This window comes from Falco biarmicus, chromosome 4 (genome assembly GCF_023638135.1).
Source record: "Falco biarmicus isolate bFalBia1 chromosome 4, bFalBia1.pri, whole genome shotgun sequence".
NCBI lineage: Eukaryota > Metazoa > Chordata > Aves > Falconiformes > Falconidae > Falco > Falco biarmicus.
The window spans coordinates 37,705,502-37,727,234 of record NC_079291.1 but is presented as its reverse complement, the minus strand read 5'-3'; the positions used below and the strand labels follow the sequence as shown (position 1 = coordinate 37,727,234).

The 21,733-nt window shown below is 38.5% G+C and overlaps 1 protein-coding gene across 2 annotated transcripts in view; it reads left to right on the top strand.

Annotated features, from left to right (window-relative positions):
* The window catches only part of CDK14 (cyclin dependent kinase 14), a 316,567-nt gene that overhangs the window by 112,718 nt on the left and 182,116 nt on the right, over positions 1 to 21,733 (top strand). For both annotated transcript variants that reach the window (XM_056337644.1, XM_056337645.1), the window contains one exon: positions 20,761 to 20,855. In XM_056337644.1, the coding sequence (XP_056193619.1) occupies positions 20,761 to 20,855 (95 nt within the window). The remainder of the gene's footprint in view (positions 1 to 20,760; positions 20,856 to 21,733) is intronic.

Sequence of the window (21,733 nt, the reverse complement as noted above, 5' to 3'; positions counted from 1 at the left end):
ATATGCCTATTTTTTTAAGTTGTTGGTTTATCTACTGGTAGAAGATGAAAACTGCAATGGGAATCTGTCTGCCAGTAGAGAGTAAATTTTTCTTTTTTTGGAAGTTAAATCAAGCTCTTACAAAACTTAAACCTTTTCTTCCTTTTATGCAGGGTATTTTTGTTTATTTGGGGGTTTTTGATTATTTTTTTTGTTTGGTTTGTTTGGGGGTTTTTTTTGTAATTAAGGAAGCTTGACAGCTGCTTTCTTTTGAGTGATAGGAGTTTGGAGGACTTTCACATTTCCTTCACAAAGTCCAGTCAAGAAATTTAAATTTCTGTAACTGAAATGCCTAAAAGCTTCATACGTGTCTGACTCAACAAGCCCCAGGGAACTTCAAGAGATTTACGTTTAAGATTATGGAGATGTAGCTATTTTGAGCGTGCTTGTCACATGAGTTACTATAGGAGTTTTGTGTCTTTATGTTTTTTGAGTCTGAGGATAAGTTCATGCTCCCCAAAAGCCACGTTGCTTTGGAGCATTTAAAAATGCTCAAAAAAAAAAAAATTGAAGAATTAAAAAAAGGATGGTAGCTTGGCTGTAGCTTGGGGAACTTTTTCATTGCCTACAGAGTTGGCAGAACTGGTGCCTCCTGCAGGCTAAATAGCTACAGCTCAATTAACTGTAAAGTCCCTGCAAAGCCAATGCAGCTTACAGTCATAACAGCTTTGTTTTTCAGTGTTGTCAAAAATAAAACACAAAAGCCAAGAACCTCTGGGACACTTTGTTGCTGGATATTTAAGGTCAAGAAGTATTCAAAGAAGCTCCAGCAATTTTAATTTCTCTGTCTGGTGTTGTTCTGTTACAGTCATCCTGCAACCATTTCCACACCATATGCTTCCTCAATATAAAAGGGAAATACAAAATTTCCAAATTAGGATAGGTTGGGCTTCAAAAATTACAGTACATTTGGAAAAGGATGTTCCTGGGAACTTTCTTCTGAAATGAAGTGAGCTATTAACATTTCCAAGACTTTTGGATGTTTGTTATTACTAAACACACTGTTATGTTGTAGAGAATTGCATATTCATTCTTGCTGAACATTAATAATAGAAAAATTGCCTTTAATTTCTGGAGGTTTTATGACTGAGCATTTTTTTGTTAGCTCAAATTGTCAGCCATGTTTCCTTTGTACTTTCTCCTGCATGTGCATTTGCATATATCTAAGAGAAGCATGTTAGATCCTTGGCAATGTGGAGCTCGGAAGCAGCAGGAGCTTTCATATTTATTCTACTTTTACTCCTGCTATTCTCCCCAGCCCTGACTGGCTGCTATTTTTTTTTTTTTTTTTACTGTCACTATTCATTTGTCTTTCTGTGAAAGCAGTTGGACTGACTGGCTGAAATGGGAACTGAATTTCTGGTCATCTCAGGTGAACACAGGAGAGCTGATAGTTGTCCAGTCTCAGATCCAGTGCAAATGGTTACTGTGATAACTGTATCCTGCTTTTCGGTGTGTCCAAATTGTGCTGTGCTCCTTCCTCACTTTTTGGTGGACCAAATGAAGGCTTCTGTTCATGTAGGGTGCTCAGAAATGGTAGAGACTGGTAAAGCCTGTCCTGCTTGTTTCTTTGTTCCTTGCTATTCATAGGCATATGCATAGCCTTTTCATATCTGCTACCCTCCACTGCCTTCTTGTTTTTTCTTTTTGCCCCCTAACACATTACTGGTTCTCACAATTATAAAACCTTCAGGAGAGCCGGGATTACATAAATGCAACATAAATGATGGTGTTTCCCTTTGAGAATCATGATATAAATTTTAAATTCTATAATGAACTCCCATCATGTGGGAAAAGTGTCATGCTTTTCTGAGAAGTGCAAATGAAAGTTCCAAATTATCCAGCTTCACAGAGTTACACCTCTTCCACAGAATATTCCATCCCCTCTGTCCTCCTAACCCCCCTTCAAAATTTTATCTGTAGCCTGCTGAGATGGAACACAGCTGTATCAATTGAATCTTCATTCAGTACTTCTGATGTGCAAGCTGTGACCTTCTTCTGGCTTTTTTTGGGCACGGTTCCAGCAAGAAAAGAATGGGGTGACAGTTTGAGGATTTTTAAATTTATTATTTTTTTAAATATCATCATTTTGCCGTCAGGAAACCTTTCCGCATCCTTGTTACCCATTAGCTTAACGGTAGACCTTTCAGACTCTGCCCTACTTCCACTGAAGTTGTCTGTGCATCTTCAGTATTTGCATTGAAGGTGTTCGATAAAAGATCTTGTGCTAGTTCCAGTGCTAGAAGGTTACAAAATCTGTTCGTTCAGGGGCACTATTGAACCCTTTTCAATAAGGCATTTGCCTACAGTTTCCTCTGACCTGAATTTCAGGGTGCTCTGACTTGGCTTTTTGCGCTGCTGGGGGTCTTTTGCTCTGAGCAGGTTTTTTCTGCTCAAAAAAATTTTTTTTCTCTTCCTGTTGAATGCAGGAGTCAGAACTGTTGCCTTACAGATTTGTCTGGTCTGCTGCTCTCGCTGTCCCTCATAGTATGATGGGAAGGGTAGAAAAAAGATGGCAATTACAGGATATGGAGGATAAAAGGAGGATGGCAATCCTTTCTTCATAAGTCAACTATAAGTCATGCAGAACTCTTTTGCAGTCCTTGTGGGTTTTTTTGTTTGACTTGAGGTTGGTGAGGATCAGCCTTTTTATGCTGTATGCAAATTTTACCTCCTTGTATAGCACATGCTACCACCATAATTGTAGGACTAAGCTGCTCCTGCTCCAAATAGCACTAGTTTTTACCATTACCATATCCCAGCTGGAGTGGATTGAATTGGTGATACTAGCTGGTTGTCAATTTGAATGGGGATGCGAAGTGATGGCATCTCAGCTTGAACTGCTTGGGAGATCCTAAGGCACCCATCCAAGTGCCAATACCTTCCATGGCCACCTGGAGAAGTAAAACTTTGGTTATCATCTGGTGTTGAGGCAAAGAAATGTACCCTGAACCTACCCAATTGTTCAACTTGTTTTTTGTTATATCTCCTGTTTGTGAAAGGAATAATCTAAGCAACAGTACCATTTAGCCTTGTGACTAAAGCGGAAACTTCAAATCTGCACAGACACTTGCCTTTGTCAAGACCTCAGAGTACTTTGTATGTGTTTTCCCACTGCTGTGTCCTGGTTTTTGAAAGTACTAGAGACAGGTGGCAACTCAGTGTTTGAACCACTTCAGTCAGCTTGGGTTTTCTCCATAGCCTTTGCACATGTTAAACTAGTAGGTGACTGTTCTGTCTCAGCAGAACTGGTTTCAACTTTGGGTAAATGCAAAATAAGGACATGAGAAGGTTGTCTGGTTTCCTGATATTAAATCTTGCCCCCTGGAAAGAGATGCATTGCTCCATGTATGGGAAGGAGTGTGTGGGTGTGTATATATATTGTGTGTGCATGTCTCCTGTATGTCTTTATGAGTAGATGTAGACAGCCGATTTAACACTGTTCCCCGAACAACCAAGTCCTTTGTGAAGAGTGACACAGTGGCTTTGGTCAACCCAGAGAGCATCTAATGTGAGCTGGATGTGTACCCACATCTGGATAAAGATAAAATGCTTCCCATGAAAGATGGCCGTTTTCATCAGAAGTTGTGTCTGAGACACATGATCATCTTGTTGTTGACTTTAGTCATCATGCATAAACATAACATCAGAACAGCTTTGTGTGTTTTCAACACAGAAAGTTCATGAATGATATATCCTAATTCTCCTGATGTGTGTAATTTATTTAGAAATACAGTATCAAATAGTTCTGGCTCTTCAGGCATGAGTGTAACAATGAAGATGTGCATGTGCTACTGCTGGATCTGCGACAGTGCCTTTGTTTTCAATGCTTTTGTCCACAGCACAATAACTACTTTTTTTTTTTTCCTTTGGAAAAAACCCACAACTGGTTAATTGGACACTTCCAACTTCTTTATAAACATATCCTGAAATTTAAGCACCACCGGTATCTTTCCAGGTACAAGTTACTATTCTGATTTAATATCTATATGCATCACTCCTGTATCAAAAAGAGAATGATCCTTATTTGCAAAAGATGGGGCCATGCCTTCAGAATAGGCTTGCTATTTGGGAAGACAGGCAGCCTGAAAGGACAAGACTACAGCAATATTTTGCTTTCCTGCCTTTCATTCCCATCTTTTGTGGTAATGATTCAATTCTTCCCTAAATATGTCATGTATTCACAGAAGTGAAAAATCCCACAACAGTAAAATGCTATGTCTAGATCACCCTACTTTGCTGAAGATTTTAAGCATGAATTGTTTCTAAACTTTGAAATACTTGGGAAATATTTTCAGTAGCCTGCATCTTTGTACTGGCATAAAATATGGCATTCTAGTCAGTAAGAGGCATTCACTAACACCTTTCTTATAGGAAGAAAAACATCAGTTATAATCAGAACAGTGGAAAAACTGTTAGCAAATACATCTTATATTGAAGTTATATATGTGAGGGAAAAAATACATTCTTTTTTTTCCTCCCTTGTTCTTATTACCTGTTTCTTCATAGCTTGCTTTTTCCTTTGGTCTACCTGCTGCTGGATGCTGTAGGCACAGTTGCCTGGGTCAGGCCATTCCTTCAGGAGACAGCACTGCTCCTTTTCCTCTCTTGTATTTTTCCATAGGCTGAAGATTGTGTTGCAAATATTTTAGTGCAATTTTTCAGTTTTAGTGGGGAGAGGTGGGAGATTTATCATTCGGGAATTATGTGGAACTGAAATACATGCCTCGTAATGGGATCTCTTCTTGCAGCATGGGTGGAGTTACTGCTTTCAGGTTTTATAATCAGTATGAAGAGAGCAGCATTTCAGAATTAGAAACTGACCTTTACTGTCTTCTTGAAAGCAATGAAAATGAATATCCACATTATTTTACTTTGGAATGTTCTTCCCGAATAAGTAATAACCAAAAAAAAAAAAAAAAAAAAAGCTGATAATGCATCCCCTTTTTCTGCTGTGATGAAGGGGAACTGGATGGTTCATGGATGGTTCAGAAACTGGTAATAGGATATCATGACCTTCCACCTCTGACCCATTTATTAAAATACAAGCCATGACACTGGAGTCTAAAAGCCATCACTATGGGCTATACAGCTGTAGAATCTGGAACCGTGTATTTCTGAATGTTTAAGTTCTGGGCCACTTGTCACAAGCTTCCACAGCTTCTCAGCTGGCAGCAGATTTAGCTGGAGCTAATTGAAAAGGGAGGTAAGAACAAAATGAATAGAGTAAGCCATGTAAATAGGGCTGTATTAGCTGTGCTAAACTGGTGATTTGTATCTGTTCTGATCTGATAAAGCTTGTTTGTCATCCTTGTTTTGTGAAGCTAGATTCAGAGTTTCCTTAATCCGTGCAGAAGTGGTACCGACCAGTTTTCTTTGAATGTTACTTTGGGATGTTAGGAAGGAGTTAATGCAGATAAGGATGTTGTGGATCTTTATGCTTTGAGAAGATGTACAAAACTTGCGCTGTCAATGATAGTTAATTTTAAGCATTTTACTTTTTGCTCTGGATCTGCTTTGGAAACTTCCTAAGGCCTTTTATTTTGTCTATAGGTAGCTTTTAAGCTGAGAGTTGGAATTATATAATGAATATACTCCGGGGGGTGGGGTGTGTTAGGCTTAATTATCCCCTGGTCTTCCCTAAGCAGAAGCAACCAAGAAAGTCAAGAGAGTGGTAGGAATCTTGGTGTACCACCATACTAGCTTCACAGACAGGGTCATAGCAGTGCCAGTGTGGCTGGCTTCCATCTGCAAACATCCTCCCTTCCTTCATAACTCCTAAAACTTGAGAGGACACAGTAACCCAAGTTACTGTGGTACTGACTGAACAAACAACAAACACCACAACTGACTGAACAAATAATCAAAACTGTACTTGCGACGTAAAAAGAAAAGCTGTTAAGTCAGTATATTTTGAAGTTCTAGTTTGGAAGCGGTCAAAATTGACCTACTTTTATGTGGTCCAAATTTGTGTAACTGGAAAAAAATATAATCTGCTTTACTTTTTACACATTTCACCCTCAAATAGTAGGATAACACACACACACACACTCTCACTCACTCACTTCCCTTTTACCCTATTTCTTTGAAATCCAGTGCACATGTTTGCTCTTTTGTGTGCTGTGAGGGCTCAAAATACGTGTTTAATACTTGGGAGAACATTTTCATACAGATATTCATTGGATTGTGTGAGGGTTTTATTAAGAAAATGAGAAGACACAAACCCTGACATTTAGCACATTAAACTCTGGAGAAGATAAAAATTTGCTTTTGCTTCATTTTTGGTTTTCTCAGTATAGCAGTGCCTACATTGCTGCCAGTGTGAAACTGCCAGTTCCTGAAGGGGCATCCATCTCAAAGTGAAGCCCAGCAGGTCCTAGGCCCATTGACAAAAAGCTATAAAGAACTTTCACACTTTTCCAGGTTACTTTATCTCAATGTATTTGTGGTCCTAAGAAGTATTTTTCAATTTCCAATTATGTGTTTGTCAGGAAGTCTTGGTTATAAGACTGACATGGTTGAAATACTGGCTTTGCATCAAGATTTCTAACAGAATTAACATTTGAATCACTTGAGGCACTATTCACAAAGCAGAGGACTATTTGCATAATCAAAAATACTTTATTTTGCATGCCAGTGGAGAAGCTAAGGATTGTAGCTGTGGTTCACAAATGAAATTCAAGTGATTGGTATTGATGTGTGTCTGTATGCTGCTGTCTATCAGCCTTGATTGCACAAATAAGTACAAATCTATATAAAGGCAAAAGAAAAGGGTTTGGAGCAAAGTATAGTCTTGATTCAAAGCCTGATTAAAGAGGCTTTGCTTAAATTATCAGTGTAGGGATTAAATGGACTTCTGACTTTAGCAAACATTGATGAGGGTTGGGAGCACTTTTACAGCTGGGTTGCTGCAAGAAGATGGATGTCTTTCTAAAAATATGCTCATTAAAAATTTATGAGCTTGAAAATTGCTCCTTCTATTGAGGAGGTCAAACTAAATAACCTATAAGAGTATATGTTGGTGGATAATGGGTTGAAGACTTAGCTTAACCCTTTTCTGTCAGATTTCTGCCAGTAGTCCAAGAGGCTTATGAATTGCATTAATAACCTTCCCATCTCACCATCAGCCCATGCGTTCATGTTTTTGATTCATTTTTACGTCTGTGAGCAAGAAGGTAGAATGTCACATTCAAAGAATTTGCTTCTTTGTGCGTGAGTAACTCCTGATCAGAGTTCAAGAGCATAAAGCAACTTCTAACCTCTTTGAGGCAATAGGAAACCTCTGGACCTTGAAAAAACCCTTAACTATCAGAGGATTTTATTCTTTATTTTTTTCTAGCATGAACTTCTGATGTATTATTGCTGTTAAATCAAGTTCTTTAGTGAAGTTTGGATGACAGAAATTTTAGTTCCATGAAGAAATTTGGGTTATAATTATTGCAACTTCAGATTATTTGACCTTGAAAAAGAGTATGATGTGATCTAGCCTTTTACTTGCTAATGTGTGTCAACTAGTTCAATAAAAAACTTATCAAGGCATGGTATGAAATTTTTAAGTGAATTTTGTGACATTTTCAAGGCTTAACTGACTTTTAGATGGATTTAATTTTTTTTTTTTAATAAGGGACTTGGAGCTTTCATTATCAATGCTATTAAGTTCTAATTAATTTTATTTATTCAAAAATACACTCATTAAAAGCTTGAGGTTTAAATAAAAAATAAAAGAAAGCGAGGTTTAAATTAATTAATCTATGGTTTTTAGCCTTCAGTATCACAGTATAAGCTTTCATTCTGGTGTATGTGTGTTTAAGTTACACCTCTGGAGTAAAATTATTTCTCAGATGCATCTAGGTCTGGAAACTGGAATAGAAATTGTGTTAATGTCTATTTTAGGTTTCAAAATACTTCAGAGTCTAAGCACACTGTTAAAAGAAGTATGTCCCTTTCTGTACATTGCTTTGGAGCTGTCAGCAAAAAAAGGTGTATTTTCCTCTGGTTCATACATGCAAGTTCTTCACAGTGTTTCCTGTTTTTATGGTTGAGTGAAGTGCATAAATTTAAAGCAGTTCAGTTTCTCATTAATTTGTTTTAATTACAGAGGCCATTAACCTTGTAAAATCATTGAAAGATTTATAAATCTACATCTCTGAGAATTAATGTGAACAAGTTTATAAAAGTTTCTTAAGTGAATGCACAAAAGCACTAGATTTTATTAAGCCCAGTAAAATGTTGGAAAAATATCTGCAGATAATTATACACTCCTTCATGGTAGTGATACCACCGCAGATCCTATGGTGTGTAGCACTCATGTAGTTAACCTTAAAGATACCTTCAAAATATGGATACCCAACTGCAGTTTCTTTTCAGATAAATGGTTCTTAGTATTTTACATGTAGCTTGTTGTGAGCACAGCAGATTTTGGGAGAGGAGTGTGTTTCACTGCCTCAGGCCAGGTTTGTTTATCTGGGAGATCCTGTCTGTTTCAGATGTTACCAGGTTGTCATATGCAAGCATCCTAATCAGCTGGGGGAGAGGCATTTTGATGGGACTGTTGAAGTCTGTGGTCTGTCATCACTGGGATGCTGAGCCCTCATTAGAAGTAAATGAGTAGTGCCTGTTTCATGGACTGATCTTTCCTTTTTCTGTTTGGGAATATTCCTGTTCTGCTTTCATAGGGCTGGTGCTATTTGAAATAATTGAACTGAGGTGAGAATTTAGGGAGGATGTTTAAAAGCCTTGTGAGTGTTAGCACTTTGAGCTGCCACTGTTGTAATATGCATATCCGAACTGGAATGTACTCTTAGACTTTTGGATGTAATCAGTTCTTGATTTTTAGCCAAAGCTTTCTGGCATGTGCTGAAACAGGGATTTAGTATTCCTAGTGTAGTAAGTTCCTTCGGAGGTGGAGTTTACTGTTGCAAAGTGTCTGATGTAGCGTAGATACTAACTAGCCATGCTGATGGAGGAAAGAAATTCATTAGTGTCTATGGGTACTTGCTTCTGTCCTAATTTCTGTGACCTTTTTCAGGTCAGACTGTGTTCCATTCGCAGAAAAACTCGGTCCGCAAAATTTGGTGGCTTGCTGAAGCTGTTCTTTGATTTACTTGGGATGAGGATGATGAGCAGCATATCACTAGTAAAGAGCTCCAAGGACTTACAGAGCCTGAGTGGTGTTTGCCTGCATGTTGAGATGTTCTCACTTTAGTGGTAGAAACTAAAATGTATTTGACCTTTTGCAGTATCTCAAAATGCAGATGAACTTGCTTCAAGAGTTGCTTGGAAAAGGCTTATTTATTTAGAGCAATATGCATTCCAAAGACTTTCAGAGGTTCAGAAACTGCTTCAAAGCAGCAATGGTTTTATTGTGTTCCTGAACTTTGGTCTCATGTGCATGAAATTGTTGCTTCCAGTGAACTTAAACTGTGCAGTCGCATGGCCCTGAGGAGTCTTGTGTCTCTGTTGGGCAGGTTTGGCTTCAGTTGATGAGGTGATAGTCTCATCTTTGACCATGTCTTACCGATACATTTATAAGGAGATTGTATCCTATAGCTCTGTGATGTTCCGGTCTCATACTGGCAACATACAGATATACTGAGTGGTCTAGTCCAGTCTGTGTTTGGTCAAATCAAATTAACAGCTAAAGTTTGATTTCTGTCCTCACTTGATCTTTGTGGATACAAAGGAGCTAATTAGTCAGAGTAGCTACTACACTTACTGATTCAGCCACACAACCTGTTAGTATTATTTGATTTAGTCTTTCTAATTGAAAATGGAAGCTATAGAGAAATACAGTGGTCTAGGCATGTTGTAGTTCTTCTAGTTCCTATTGCTTGCTAAGGTGCCCTGCTTGTTTTCTGTTCCATTTCTCCTCAGGAACAAAAACCTTCGTGCCTCGTGTTTGGTTACCAAGTCACTTTTGTGTTCAGCTATAATAATAAACAAGACAGATTTGAAGAGACCCACTAAAAATTGTCTTTATCTCAGCACTTGTGTACTGTGTGGGATGATGAACCACGATTTAAGCTCTGGGTTTTTGGTTTGTTGGCTTGTCCTGAGCTTGTGAATGGCGTTCAAGTCCCCTTGTGAAACTGGACTTTTATGTGGCAGTTTTCATTGCAAAAGTTTCAGACACTGCCTTTCCCCTTCGTAATTAGTTGTGGGGTTTTTTTCTGATACCGACAGAGTTAAAAAATCTGCATGCATTATCCATGTGTTTTTGTCCCTTATTCACTCCGATTTCTTCTCTAGCCTTCTTGCTCCCCTTTCTGCTGTGCTTTGGCAGCCTGGAAGAAGATGACTGCCCCACTGTCCATGCCTGGGCAGGGGTCAAGAGGAGAACCAGGAGAAATGGCAGTTAATAGTAGGTGTTGGTGTGAGGAGCTCAGAAAGAGGATTACAACTACAGCAGTGGGTCTGAAAGAATACAAATTACAGAGGCCATTCAAAGCAGCAGGAGGTGTAGAAAGCAGTAACAGAAAGATGGGAAGGACTGGTGACTTTGGCCTCAGCCAGCAGCCTATGGGATGGAGATGGGGAGTCTTGCTTGGACAGAGCTAGCATTTCCCACCCTTTTTGTCATTAGCGGGGTTGAAGAGAGGAGGGAACAGAACTGGAGCAAGGGATTTGGAGATATGTTCAGCCAAGAACAGGTTTGGGATTGTGATTTTAGGGAAACTGTCATAAGAGTTTTGCTGCTGACACTGTCCTATGTATAACTGATGTTGGAGCCCAGACTTCCTGGCTTGAATTTCTTTGGCTTCTGCCAAATATCTGAATGTTTAAGTGTGCTCATGGAGAATGGATTCTCTGGGTGATTTTAGCTGCTAAAGTGCAGCTTTAAAGTACAGTTTTCCACTGACTAGATGTGAACTTTGACAAATTGGACAGATTTTCACAGAAATGAGAAAAATAATGTCCTTGACCTTAAGTGTAACTTTTGAAGGCCATCTTTCAGTGCATGAGATCTGAGAACTGTTTGAAGGAAAGGTTACCAACATTAAAGGGCATATTTGTTCTCTTTTGGAAAAGGCTGACCTGTTCTGACTGGAACAAATGCTGTTAGACGCAAATTGTAAAAGATGAGGACATTTGTTTAAAGTTTGGCAAGGCAATGTGACATCTTACAGGAACTGGTACTTTAAGAGGCAGTGCTATGAGTATTGCTGCTGTCGTTAATTACTATGATTCTATATCTGGAAAAGCAAACAGTAAATTGCTGTAATTATAATTGATGCATGACACAACAGGATGGAAGAACTGAGTATATTTTGGGGGGGCTGGGAAGTGATGTTTTGTATCTGTATGTAGTAGACAGACAAGCTGTTGGCTGTTCATTTGGCCTTTAAAAAAAAAGAAATAAAAAATTCTTACCACCTGTGGTGTTAATGGGTTATGCTGGCAGATCCATTTAATGTATTTTCTCACATTTTCTTGGGTGTGTTTTAGTTATGTTGTTGCTCAGAATGCCTTCCAATATGGATTTAGATCCATAGTTTGGTGTCATGCATCTATACAGGTAAATGTGAATCTGTACTTGAAAATTATGGGGATGTTTTTAGCAAAAGTAGGAGGACAGAAATGACTAGCTTACCTCAACTAGGCCTCTTCTAAGTGTCACTTAACTTTTGCATCACCCTGTCACTATCAGCTATGGCTGTCAACTCTGTGAAGCTGACACATTCCTTCAGACCATCTTTTCTATTCTAGCACCTCTCCTGCTTTCTCTGAGGGCCAGCTGCTTTTTAAAGACACATACCAGGGCTTACCATCTTTTGCTTAAAGGAAAATTTTTGTCCTTTAAAATACAAATTTCAAAGTTTAACAATGTCCACAAGGTTTAAGTAAGCACATGCTGCTCTAGACCATGACATGATAATACAGATCTTTGCTGTCACTAAAATATAAATTTATAAAGTTTGAAGTCATCCTGATTTAGATTCCGTTACATTCCAGGCTCAATAAAGCAAAAATCCCAAGTATCAGGGCTTTTTATTTCTTCCTCATGGGTTGCTCCTTAAATTAATTTAACATTGTTTATGGGTGCTGTGAACTACTAGAGTAAATGACAGGGTAGAAACCAAGGTAATACCTGGAGACCACAAGGCAAAGGCAGGAGGACAGCATATCTGTTCCTTATGAGCTCATAGGGCCTTTACAGGTGAAAAGAACTCAAACCATATTTTCAGATGATGTGATTGCAAAGTGGATGACCAGCAGCATTGGCACTAAAGGGCTTTGCTGTTGGTGGTACAACATTGTGAGCAGTTTCTGATACAACATCTTTCACCTGATTTAATTTGGAAAAAAAATTAACCTTCACTTGAATTATCACTGGGTTTTGTTGCTGTAGCATCTATCGGCTTGCTTCATCCCTTTGGTTTTTTTCATGTTGGAAATGAGTTTACAAGTTACTTGAGGGAATCTTGCCATTTTGTGGTTTGCATGCTTAGCATGCTTTTAGATGGGAAAGAAAAATTTAGTGCAAACCTCATGGGCATCAAAGAGATCTAGCCATAATTAAGGTTATTTCCTGTTCTTTAAAATGTTTTTTACATCTCTAGTCGTTCATTATTTTGAGTTGCTTTTTAGTGTAAGTTACACTATGACTGGATTTCGTTCACTTTATTATGAAATCCTTGTGTTCTTCCCATACTTAGTCCATGTCATTTTCTTTTCACTTAGAGAATAAACATGTCTTATTTTCACTGTGATTTATTTTGTTTACTAAAATATTTGTAAAAATAATTATTTACTATCTTTCTACTGAGACTGCCTTTCTTTAACCTCTAAATCATTCCACAAAGCAATGCCATATCCATTCCAGTGTTATTTTCCAGCAAAGAGTGAAGAAGCATGTTGAGCCTCACCCACCCAGAAGAAGAAAATTGACATGATCCTATAAAGGCTCCTGTCTCACTCCCTCTTTGAAAAATAGCAAGACATATGCCACAAGCCTTTTTTTCTTTTTTCTTTTTTTTTTTTCTTTTTCTGCTGCTTAAAATGCATGCTGATAAATCTGTCTGCTTTTTGTGAGACATTTTTGCTGAAGGAAATGGCCCACTGAGAAATAATAGCAAAAGTAATCCTTTTTAAAAAAACAGCTCTTCTGTAGAATTCCTCATTTGTAAGTAGTGGTTAAAGTATGCTGGTAGGCAACTGGATTTCATGTTAATGCAATTAAATTCTTTCCTAGGATGTCTTTCTGTCTTTTATATACAAAAAAATTACTCACTGTAGGTAGATATGCGTTAAATGATTTCTTGTCATATTGATGCATTGGGAAAAGTGAGTCACAAAACTTGCACTGACTTTAGCAGGACATAAGTTTCAGTATTGGTGTTCAGTTTAGTCCCTTGTTTAGACAGTGTAATACTAATATTGTAGGTATAATGTTTACAGCAGAGAATATTTATTGCAGTTGCAAAGTCAATCATTTAGAAGTTGTCAGATCTAAGTTTACATGTGAAAACTTAATTTTGTCCCTTTGTGTACTGTTCATTCCTTAATTATAGAACAGCACCATGTTTGCTCCTGCTATGTAATCTCTCCCTCTTGATGAACCGTTAATTCTGTGTTCTTGATGGGTGGCTTTAGCTATATGCACCCCCTGTGCATTATTAGAAAACAGATAGTTTTGAGATTTCTCTGGAACACTCATTGTTGTGCTCCGACAATTTGTGCATCTTCTCATCACCCCAGTTGCTGAGAGTCCTTTTAAATGTTGATTTTGAGGTGGCTTGAAAAGTACTTGCATAGCACTGGGTAACAGCAGTATACAGGGTCGCTTGGGGTACTGTAATAATTGTGTGTACTCTGTGGTTCTGATAATCATGAATGAAGATCAGAAGTTGGAAAGTCCAGAAAATGAGGAACACAGTGACGCTATCAGCTTGAGTGACTTAATGTGATGTTCAGCCAGTGGTAGAGGTAAGGGTAAAGATCAGGTTGGATTTTCCTCTGACTTGATCCTGATGGACTTTTCAGCTTCTTTGATGGATGGGAAGGGTCCTTCCACTGAAGCTGGGAAATAAAGCTGGATCAATTCAAACCTGGGCCTGTATAAAAGAAAAATTCAAGCAACCACTTCTTCCTTGTGTGGAAAAAAAGTGAAAGAGCTGGGAACAGTTAATGGGTACAAGCACACAAGTTGGTCACTGCAGGGTAAATTAGGCTGTGAACTTGCAGGTTGTCAAAGTGTGAGAAAAATGCAAGATAGATATGAAGCAGCTGTGTGCTGAAAGCTGGTACCCTGGCTTATCTCACAGTAGTGACTTCAGGAATGTGTGTATATTGGAGAAGCTGAGTTAGTGTTGCAGAAGCTCCTATGAATGTAGTCCATCTTTGCTTTGAGTGCTTGGCTTGGCATAATTTTTTTAATTCAGAATTTTGTTTATGTAATTTTCAAAGCGTTTGAAAAAGCAGGTGGAAATCTGTATTCTATTTTCTGGTGTTGCATCTGCACTCCAATGTTTCATCATGTTGCAAGCTTTTATATGGACACATCCTGCTTGAGCTGAAATGCTAGCTAGTAGCTGTCATAGGTTGCTTCTGTCTGTAGGCTGAAATTGGAGAAGAATGAGGAAAACTGCCAGGCGTTTTCATTTATTCCTGCTGAAAGTAATGGGTTGTTAATCTGTGGGAATCTTGGGTTCTAATATGGGTGTCAGTGAAGAATATGTGCTAGTGTCTGCAGGCTCCTGTCTCCTTCTCCCTAAGTGTGAGTGCTTGCCTACCCCATGCTCTGCATCCTGTCTCTTTTCTGTCTTGTCTACATGCTCTTACTTTCCACTTAGTGTGTTTTTCTGCCTGTGGAGGCTGTTCAGTTGTCCTCTGGCTTTTCTTTCTCCTTACCCAGCTGTCCTAACATCCACTGTGAACCACAGCCCCTCATGCTGTCTCCCCTCTTCTGTATTCCTTCTTCCTTTCACATTGCTTATAATTTGACCAGATTTAGAGGGGTTTCGTGGAGATGTCAAAATGTGTATTTCTGTTTTAAAGGTCTCTGTATTTCCAGATTTTGGGTCTACTCCAAAACATTGGGTTTAGAGGTGTGGGTGTTTTTTTTCAAGGGGAAAGTTACTCAGTGGATTACCAAGGTGTAACTAAAGCCTGTTTTTGGGGACATGGGAGGAATTGTTTAGACTGAAAATGTACAAAAAAGGCATCCTAAGGTAGTAGATATCGATGTAAAAAACTGTCTGAGAATTCAGCAAGATAACAAAAGACTAGTAACAACCAATGACTGTTTTATTAGTAGACAGCTACTAGTCACAGTCATGCTATGCAGCATAAAATGTAATAGACTTCTGCTTTCACATACTACATGCATTGCAGAGTTGTTTTCTGTACATATTATCATTTGGTTTACACAGTTTCCTCCTCTTGAATACTGAAATGGACAATGAAGGCAAGATATGACTGGCTGCTACAAGATAGGAGTAGCATATAGCAGTCTTTTTCCATGGGAGTCTGGCTTTGATAGGATGTTGTCTCATTATTTTTAACCTCCATCTGTACTTGTGTCTGAAGAGCATTGGGAACAATACACAATTCATATCTAGAACATACTGAAAGAGACATTCATTTCATATGACAGCAGACTTCTGTGTATCTGTTAGAATAATATATTGTAGTACTTTTTGGAGCTTATTTGATCAGTCCTTCCAGTGTTTTGTTCCAGTTCAATAGGCAAAGAGGTTTCAGCAGGTTTGTGACTTGGCATTTTGCTTAGGGGACTACAACTGTAGTGAGAAGAACCTCTGAAAATGCCGATGTGTTGTTACACATGCTTTTTTCTGTATTTCTTCTTTGATAACATACTACACATTCAAGTAGAAACAGCAAGTAGAAATTTCACAAATAGAAAAAGTACTTGGTTAAAAGTTCAACCCACTCCTGTCAGCCTGAATTGCAGACTGAGGAGGTAGGTGCAGCTGATGTGATCCATGTAGTCCCTCCAGCAAAGCAGCCCACAGTTGGAAGGGGTAGCAAATCCTTTCTTGCAAGGATGTGAGGCACTGTGTGCTTCCTTAATGCTAGACCATAATTTTTTTTTTACTTAATGAAAATTAGAATAAGGACCATTTGTTAAATCTAGAAGAGACTGTCATGAAGTTGGAATTGATTGTAAGGAAGGTAATTCAGCTAAGCCTACGTAATAGCACTTTGGAACGATTTGATGCTTTTCCTGTTCTTCTTGTAGCTTATGTATTCCCTTGAAATTTGTTAAGAAACTTCCTCCTAGAAATTTGTCAGAGCTGAACGGTGGCCTATATTCCTTTATTGCATTGTGTCCGCTAAGATGAGAGTGGAAGCTGACAGATTCTGTGCATTTATAGGTATGCAGCACAAAAATCAACTACTTGAGATTACAAGTGATGATCATTCCGCAGAATATATCTTGTGGTAAGAAGATAGGAAGTCTGTGGTCAGTGTAGTCTTACCTAGGATGTATAGTTTTCACTGCATTAAATTTTGTCATGCAGGGTTGTAGGAAAGCAAAGTTATTTGGTCGTAGTAAATTATTTTAGGTGGGTGAACTGAAAAATAGCAAAGTATAGATTTGGGGACTGCATTTCGAAGGAGGAAATTTCTGCATATTTATTGCTGCAAAACCAACAGAATGCTGAATTCCTGTCTCTGTGCTAGAACTGTGAGCAGCATTCTGCACACAAGAAGTCCTGCTGTGTGGGAAGTGGATGAGAAGCATAAAGGACATTGTGCTCTGAGACCAAATTTTAAAAATTGCCATAGAAGATGTATATATGGAAACACAAGTTGCTGGAAGGGAGGCAGAACTTACGTACTTTGTGCAGGCAATAAAACACATCTGCATATGTTTGTTCAGAGGGAAAAACCCTATGAATGTTTCCTCCCTAAAGTTGCCTTTCCAGGAGAGCTCAGACACTGTTCATGTGAGGAAGTTGCCACTCTGTCAGAGAGCACCATTGTGATGCAGAATGTGACAAGCACAGAACTTTACAGATATGGTGTTTGGCTCTGAAGCAAAACAAATTATTTGTTTTCATGGGAAATGGTGAGCACTGGTACGTTGTAGCCCCAGAGGTCACCTCAACTACTGTATGCTGAGCAAAGCAGACTTTCTTAGCTATACTTTTTAGAAAAGCGATGGGAATATCATAGCCTTTGCATATACTGTGGAATCTGAGGGGGTATCAGCAGCTGTTGTACATTCCAATGAGTATAAGCAGTATGAGATTGACTTCTACTGCTGAGAAAGGCTTCCAGGTCATTGAAACACCAGACAATTAGAATATCATGGGTGATTCTTCTATCTGGAGCTGCAGTGGAGATACGTGATTTTTCACAAAGTAAGCACAAGATGATAGTCAGGAATTGCAAGACTTAATTGATTGTGGTAGGAAGATCTGAGAACCGTAACTGATGTTCAAGCTTAATGCACTTGCCAGGTCTGAAAGTACCATCTCTGCTAGTGCTGCTGGTGAGAAGCTCTTCTTGCATGAGGCCTGGGAGTCGACAGTAATGGTTCTTTTGTTGATTTTGACATACAGCTGTGAAATCTTACTTTATGGGCATGCAGGAATAGCCTTTTTCAAAACACTTCAAGTCAAGGCTGATCTTAAAGTCACAAAGCTTTTTTAATGGAGTGTCAGGCTTGAGCTGATGCTGTAAACTGTGCATGGAGCAAAGCACTAAATTTACTGATGCTACTCAGGTTTTGGGTAAGAGTTGGCTGCAGTCCATCTGGCTTGGCTTGCTTGTGGAGTGAGTGTACTTCAGAACCTAGCTCATCTGCGAACCGCAAAAAAATCCTTGACCAACACAAGCAATAAGGCAGCTTGCCAGAAGCTCATAATAGATCAGAACATCCCCCTTTTTGGAGGAGAAGTCTGTGATGGTTATTCAAGCAAATACAATGCATTTCCTTTAGGTATGCAAATATAGTTACTAGCCCTTGACAGGGAAGTGCTGAGTATTGGTACTTTTACTGGCTCAGGTCATGAATTTATGTACAAGTCACATAAATTATAATCTTGGATGTTTTTAATTATTGAAGTATGTCACCAGTTCCTTTGCCCTGTTTTTTACTGCTAGAATTTGCTGTAACGGAATGTGCAAACACAGGTGGCAGAAGAATGAGGAACAGACTCATTCAAACACATATGGTGTTTTGTCCGAAGTGTTTTAAAAAAAGCACTATAACCTTATTTGCTGCTGTGACTCCTCTAAACTCTTTGGGGAAATGAATTAAAAGTGCTGCCATCTGTTTTTCATACATATTTAATACTGAGGGTAAAAAAAGAATGCCAGCAGTTTTGAAGCAGTATTACCTAATTTTGTTTTTAAAGATATGTGCTAAGGATACAGGGAAGTGCTAGTATATTGGTCTCACTTTTGTGAGTTGCTGCAATACTTTTTCAACAATATTTTAGTCTTTTTATCTCAAAAGAAAACAACTCGGTGTGAAATCTATGGGTGATAATCACTGGATGGAGATGGCATTCTCTGGGAGAGTTACTTTGTTGTAGAAGTAACATCAGGCACAGCAGCACCTCGGTTCTCACTAAGCTCCAGTAGCAGCTGCACTGACAGCTTCAAAGATGAAGCCAGGCCTGTCTCAAGCTGATGCTGATAGATTCCATGGACTCTTTTTCATTCTCTTGAATGTGAATTCCTGGGTTTTGTCTTTGAATTAGTGGAGTTCATCCAAAGTTTTATCCCCTCCGACCAAAAAGTTGCCCAAAAGAGGAGGTATATTTGTTGTTTGTTCTGAAAGGGGATGGATGTTTCTGGGAAAAAAACCCACACCAAGCACCATCAGTTCATATTTCATTTTGTTTTTTTAAAGTACGCTGTGGAGGAACAGCTTTCCTATTTCAGACAACTTTTTATTTTTTTAAAACACCATCCTCATCCCATCCCCCCCCCCCTTTTTTTTTTTTTAAGCAACGAAGCAGTATTTTCGCAAAGACAGGCACTCTCCAGTATGAGTCCTAATAGAAGAGCACACGGGGTAATTCTCTTACTTTCACCAGTTACGTTTGGTTTCTCACAGTATAAATTGATAGTGGAACTTCTTATTTTTGCAGTGTAAGATTAGTGCAATTAAGATGATTTTGTTCTCTGTGCTATATTATTTACTGTATTTCACTTGGTCTAATGGAGAAGACAGAAATCTCACCCTGCAGGTGATGTTTTGTAGTTCTTGTAGTATATGGCAGATGTTGAATACTGAGACTGTAAAAAGGGAGAATTGGACATTAGAGAAGATAAATAAGCGTGGGGGAGGGGACTGAAGAGGAAAGACAGTATTTGCAGAGACTTCAGGGTGAGCTGCTTTCAATGTACTGTTTAAGCCTTAATGACCCATATACAGATTTTAGCAACAAAGTAATGGCCAACCAGAGGAATTCAAGGCCTCAGGTGATAATCTGAACAGCCAAAGCTGACAGAGGTCATAAATACTACTACAGTTTGATACAGCTCTGCTAAGAGGCAATTTTCATGTTCACAGTCTCTCTTCATGTGTGGTTATTTGACAAGGTTTGAGGGAAGAGGTGGCAAAAGCTCAGTTACTGCAGGTGAACTTTTCTTGGGGTTCCCCCAGGTTAAAAGTTCTTGTTTCTGGCAGAAGGTACTTTTCAGAACAGTTGTCATTATTTGTTGGTGTTCCAGTAGCAATTTTTTATTGTTGTCCTTTAAGAAACGCAACATATCCATACCTCAGCCTGACGGAGCACCCTCAAAAGGACAGCAAGGGGTAATAGTGCTGTGGAAGCTCTCTAGCTTCCATTTTGCACAGCAGTGGAGTGAGACAGACATTTGGTGTTTCATTATTTTCTTTGACAAAAGAAGGGTGACAGAAGAAAGTTCCACATTATTCGGTACAGAAATATGCCACTCATTTGCATGTCTTTGTATCTATTACTTACTTTCCTGGGGTGACTGATAGTCCTGCTCAGATGTGTGCATGAGGTGGCATGCCACCAATGACAGAATGGCATTAGTAACAACACATGGCTTGTCAGCATATATTGCTAAAATATGCCATGTCTTGTGGAACATGAAATATGAAATACAGTGTGAACATTAAAAATGTATTATGGTGTAAAAGAAATTTAGAGAAGGAGATCACGTGGAAGTTCACTAAGTCTTTGTCAGTAATCTGAAAACATGAGCTAGTGCCTTTAAAAAAAACAAAAACAAACAGGTGAGAAAATACCATGTGTTTATTCTCATGAGCTAATACAAATGATTCCATCAAACCTGTGCTGTCTTTTGAGAGAAACGGGAATTACTGCTTAAAACACTGCTTTTAGGATAGTTGTTGCTTTTAGGATAGCTGTCGTTTAGAAAGCAGCTCTGTTGTGTTGGATAGGAAAGATGATGTTTTGAAAAGACATGCTTGACCTTTGTTTGAGACAAAATATCTTTGGTGTCTGACCAGATGTTAGTGATTGATCCACTTAGGGGAGGCTGTGTAAGGAAAGAATCTCTATCTGTAGCTCATTTTTGCCTCGAAGTGAGGTTGAGTTTGATGAGCAAGGTGGAGAAAACAGCACTGAATGGGAAGGCATGATCTTCAAGCACACTCAATGTGTAGAACTCACGAACATAGAAGATACTCAAGTTGGGTTATGAAACTCAGATGTCAAAAAAATCATCCAGGTCACTAAAAAAAAAAGCCAATCAATGTAATTTTGATCCTTTTTAAGATAACGTGTATGTTTTGCTTTTCAGCTTCTCTTTTGAAAGGATTGAAACATGCTAACATTGTGCTGCTTCATGACATCATTCACACCAAGGAGACCCTGACACTTGTGTTTGAATATGTGGTGAGTAAAGTAACTAATTTCTGGTTACGGTCCAGGGTGCATTGAAGTTGATAGAAAAGCTCTGCTATTGAGGTCTATGGATCAGGCCAAAATAACCCTTTTTTTTCCTTCAGGAGAGTGGATGCTATAAGAGATGATGCTTTTTTTTTTTGTAGTGGAATAGGCTAAAAGTGAAAGGCTGGGCTAGACCAGGTTCAGAGGTGAAGTGGCTACTAGGGCTCTTGAAGGACCTTATACTGGTTAGTTGGCTTTTCAAACTGGTTCTTTATTCTGCTTCCTTGTTACAATTTAATAGAGCTTTTTCTTTATTGTTGTGATAGGTTAACTTTAAAATAGGTGAAGATAATGTAGATAAGGAGGAGGAGAGGACTGAAATGTTTAACAGGTAATAAAGCATGTAGCAAGTTTAAATGGCTTCTGTTATGCCTGGCTTGCGCATAGTGTCTTTTTATAAGTAATGTCAGTAAAAAAGAAGTCTGGCACATGCAATTTAGAATTTTTGATTATTATTTTTTTTGCTATGACTAGTTTTTTATGTACTAATTAAAACTTCAATTTACATAGTACACAGTGTAATGATCTAATTGTGTTCAGTGTTACTTTCCAAAGTCTTGGGCTTGGCCTCCTAATTAATCTTTTTAGTTTATCTAAGACAAACATATGGCATTTTTGTAGAACTACTTCAGCATTTAGCTGTGGAATTATCCAATGTACTATTATAATTAACATCCTAATTTTCACAGATGGGTCCAAGAACATGCAGTTTAAAAGAAACAAATTTGTTTAGAGAAGGTTAGGTTTTCAGTATAGTATCTGTTATTGTGTTGTAATCAGGAAGACACTGCATTTATAAAGTACAGTGATTACTAGTTTTACTC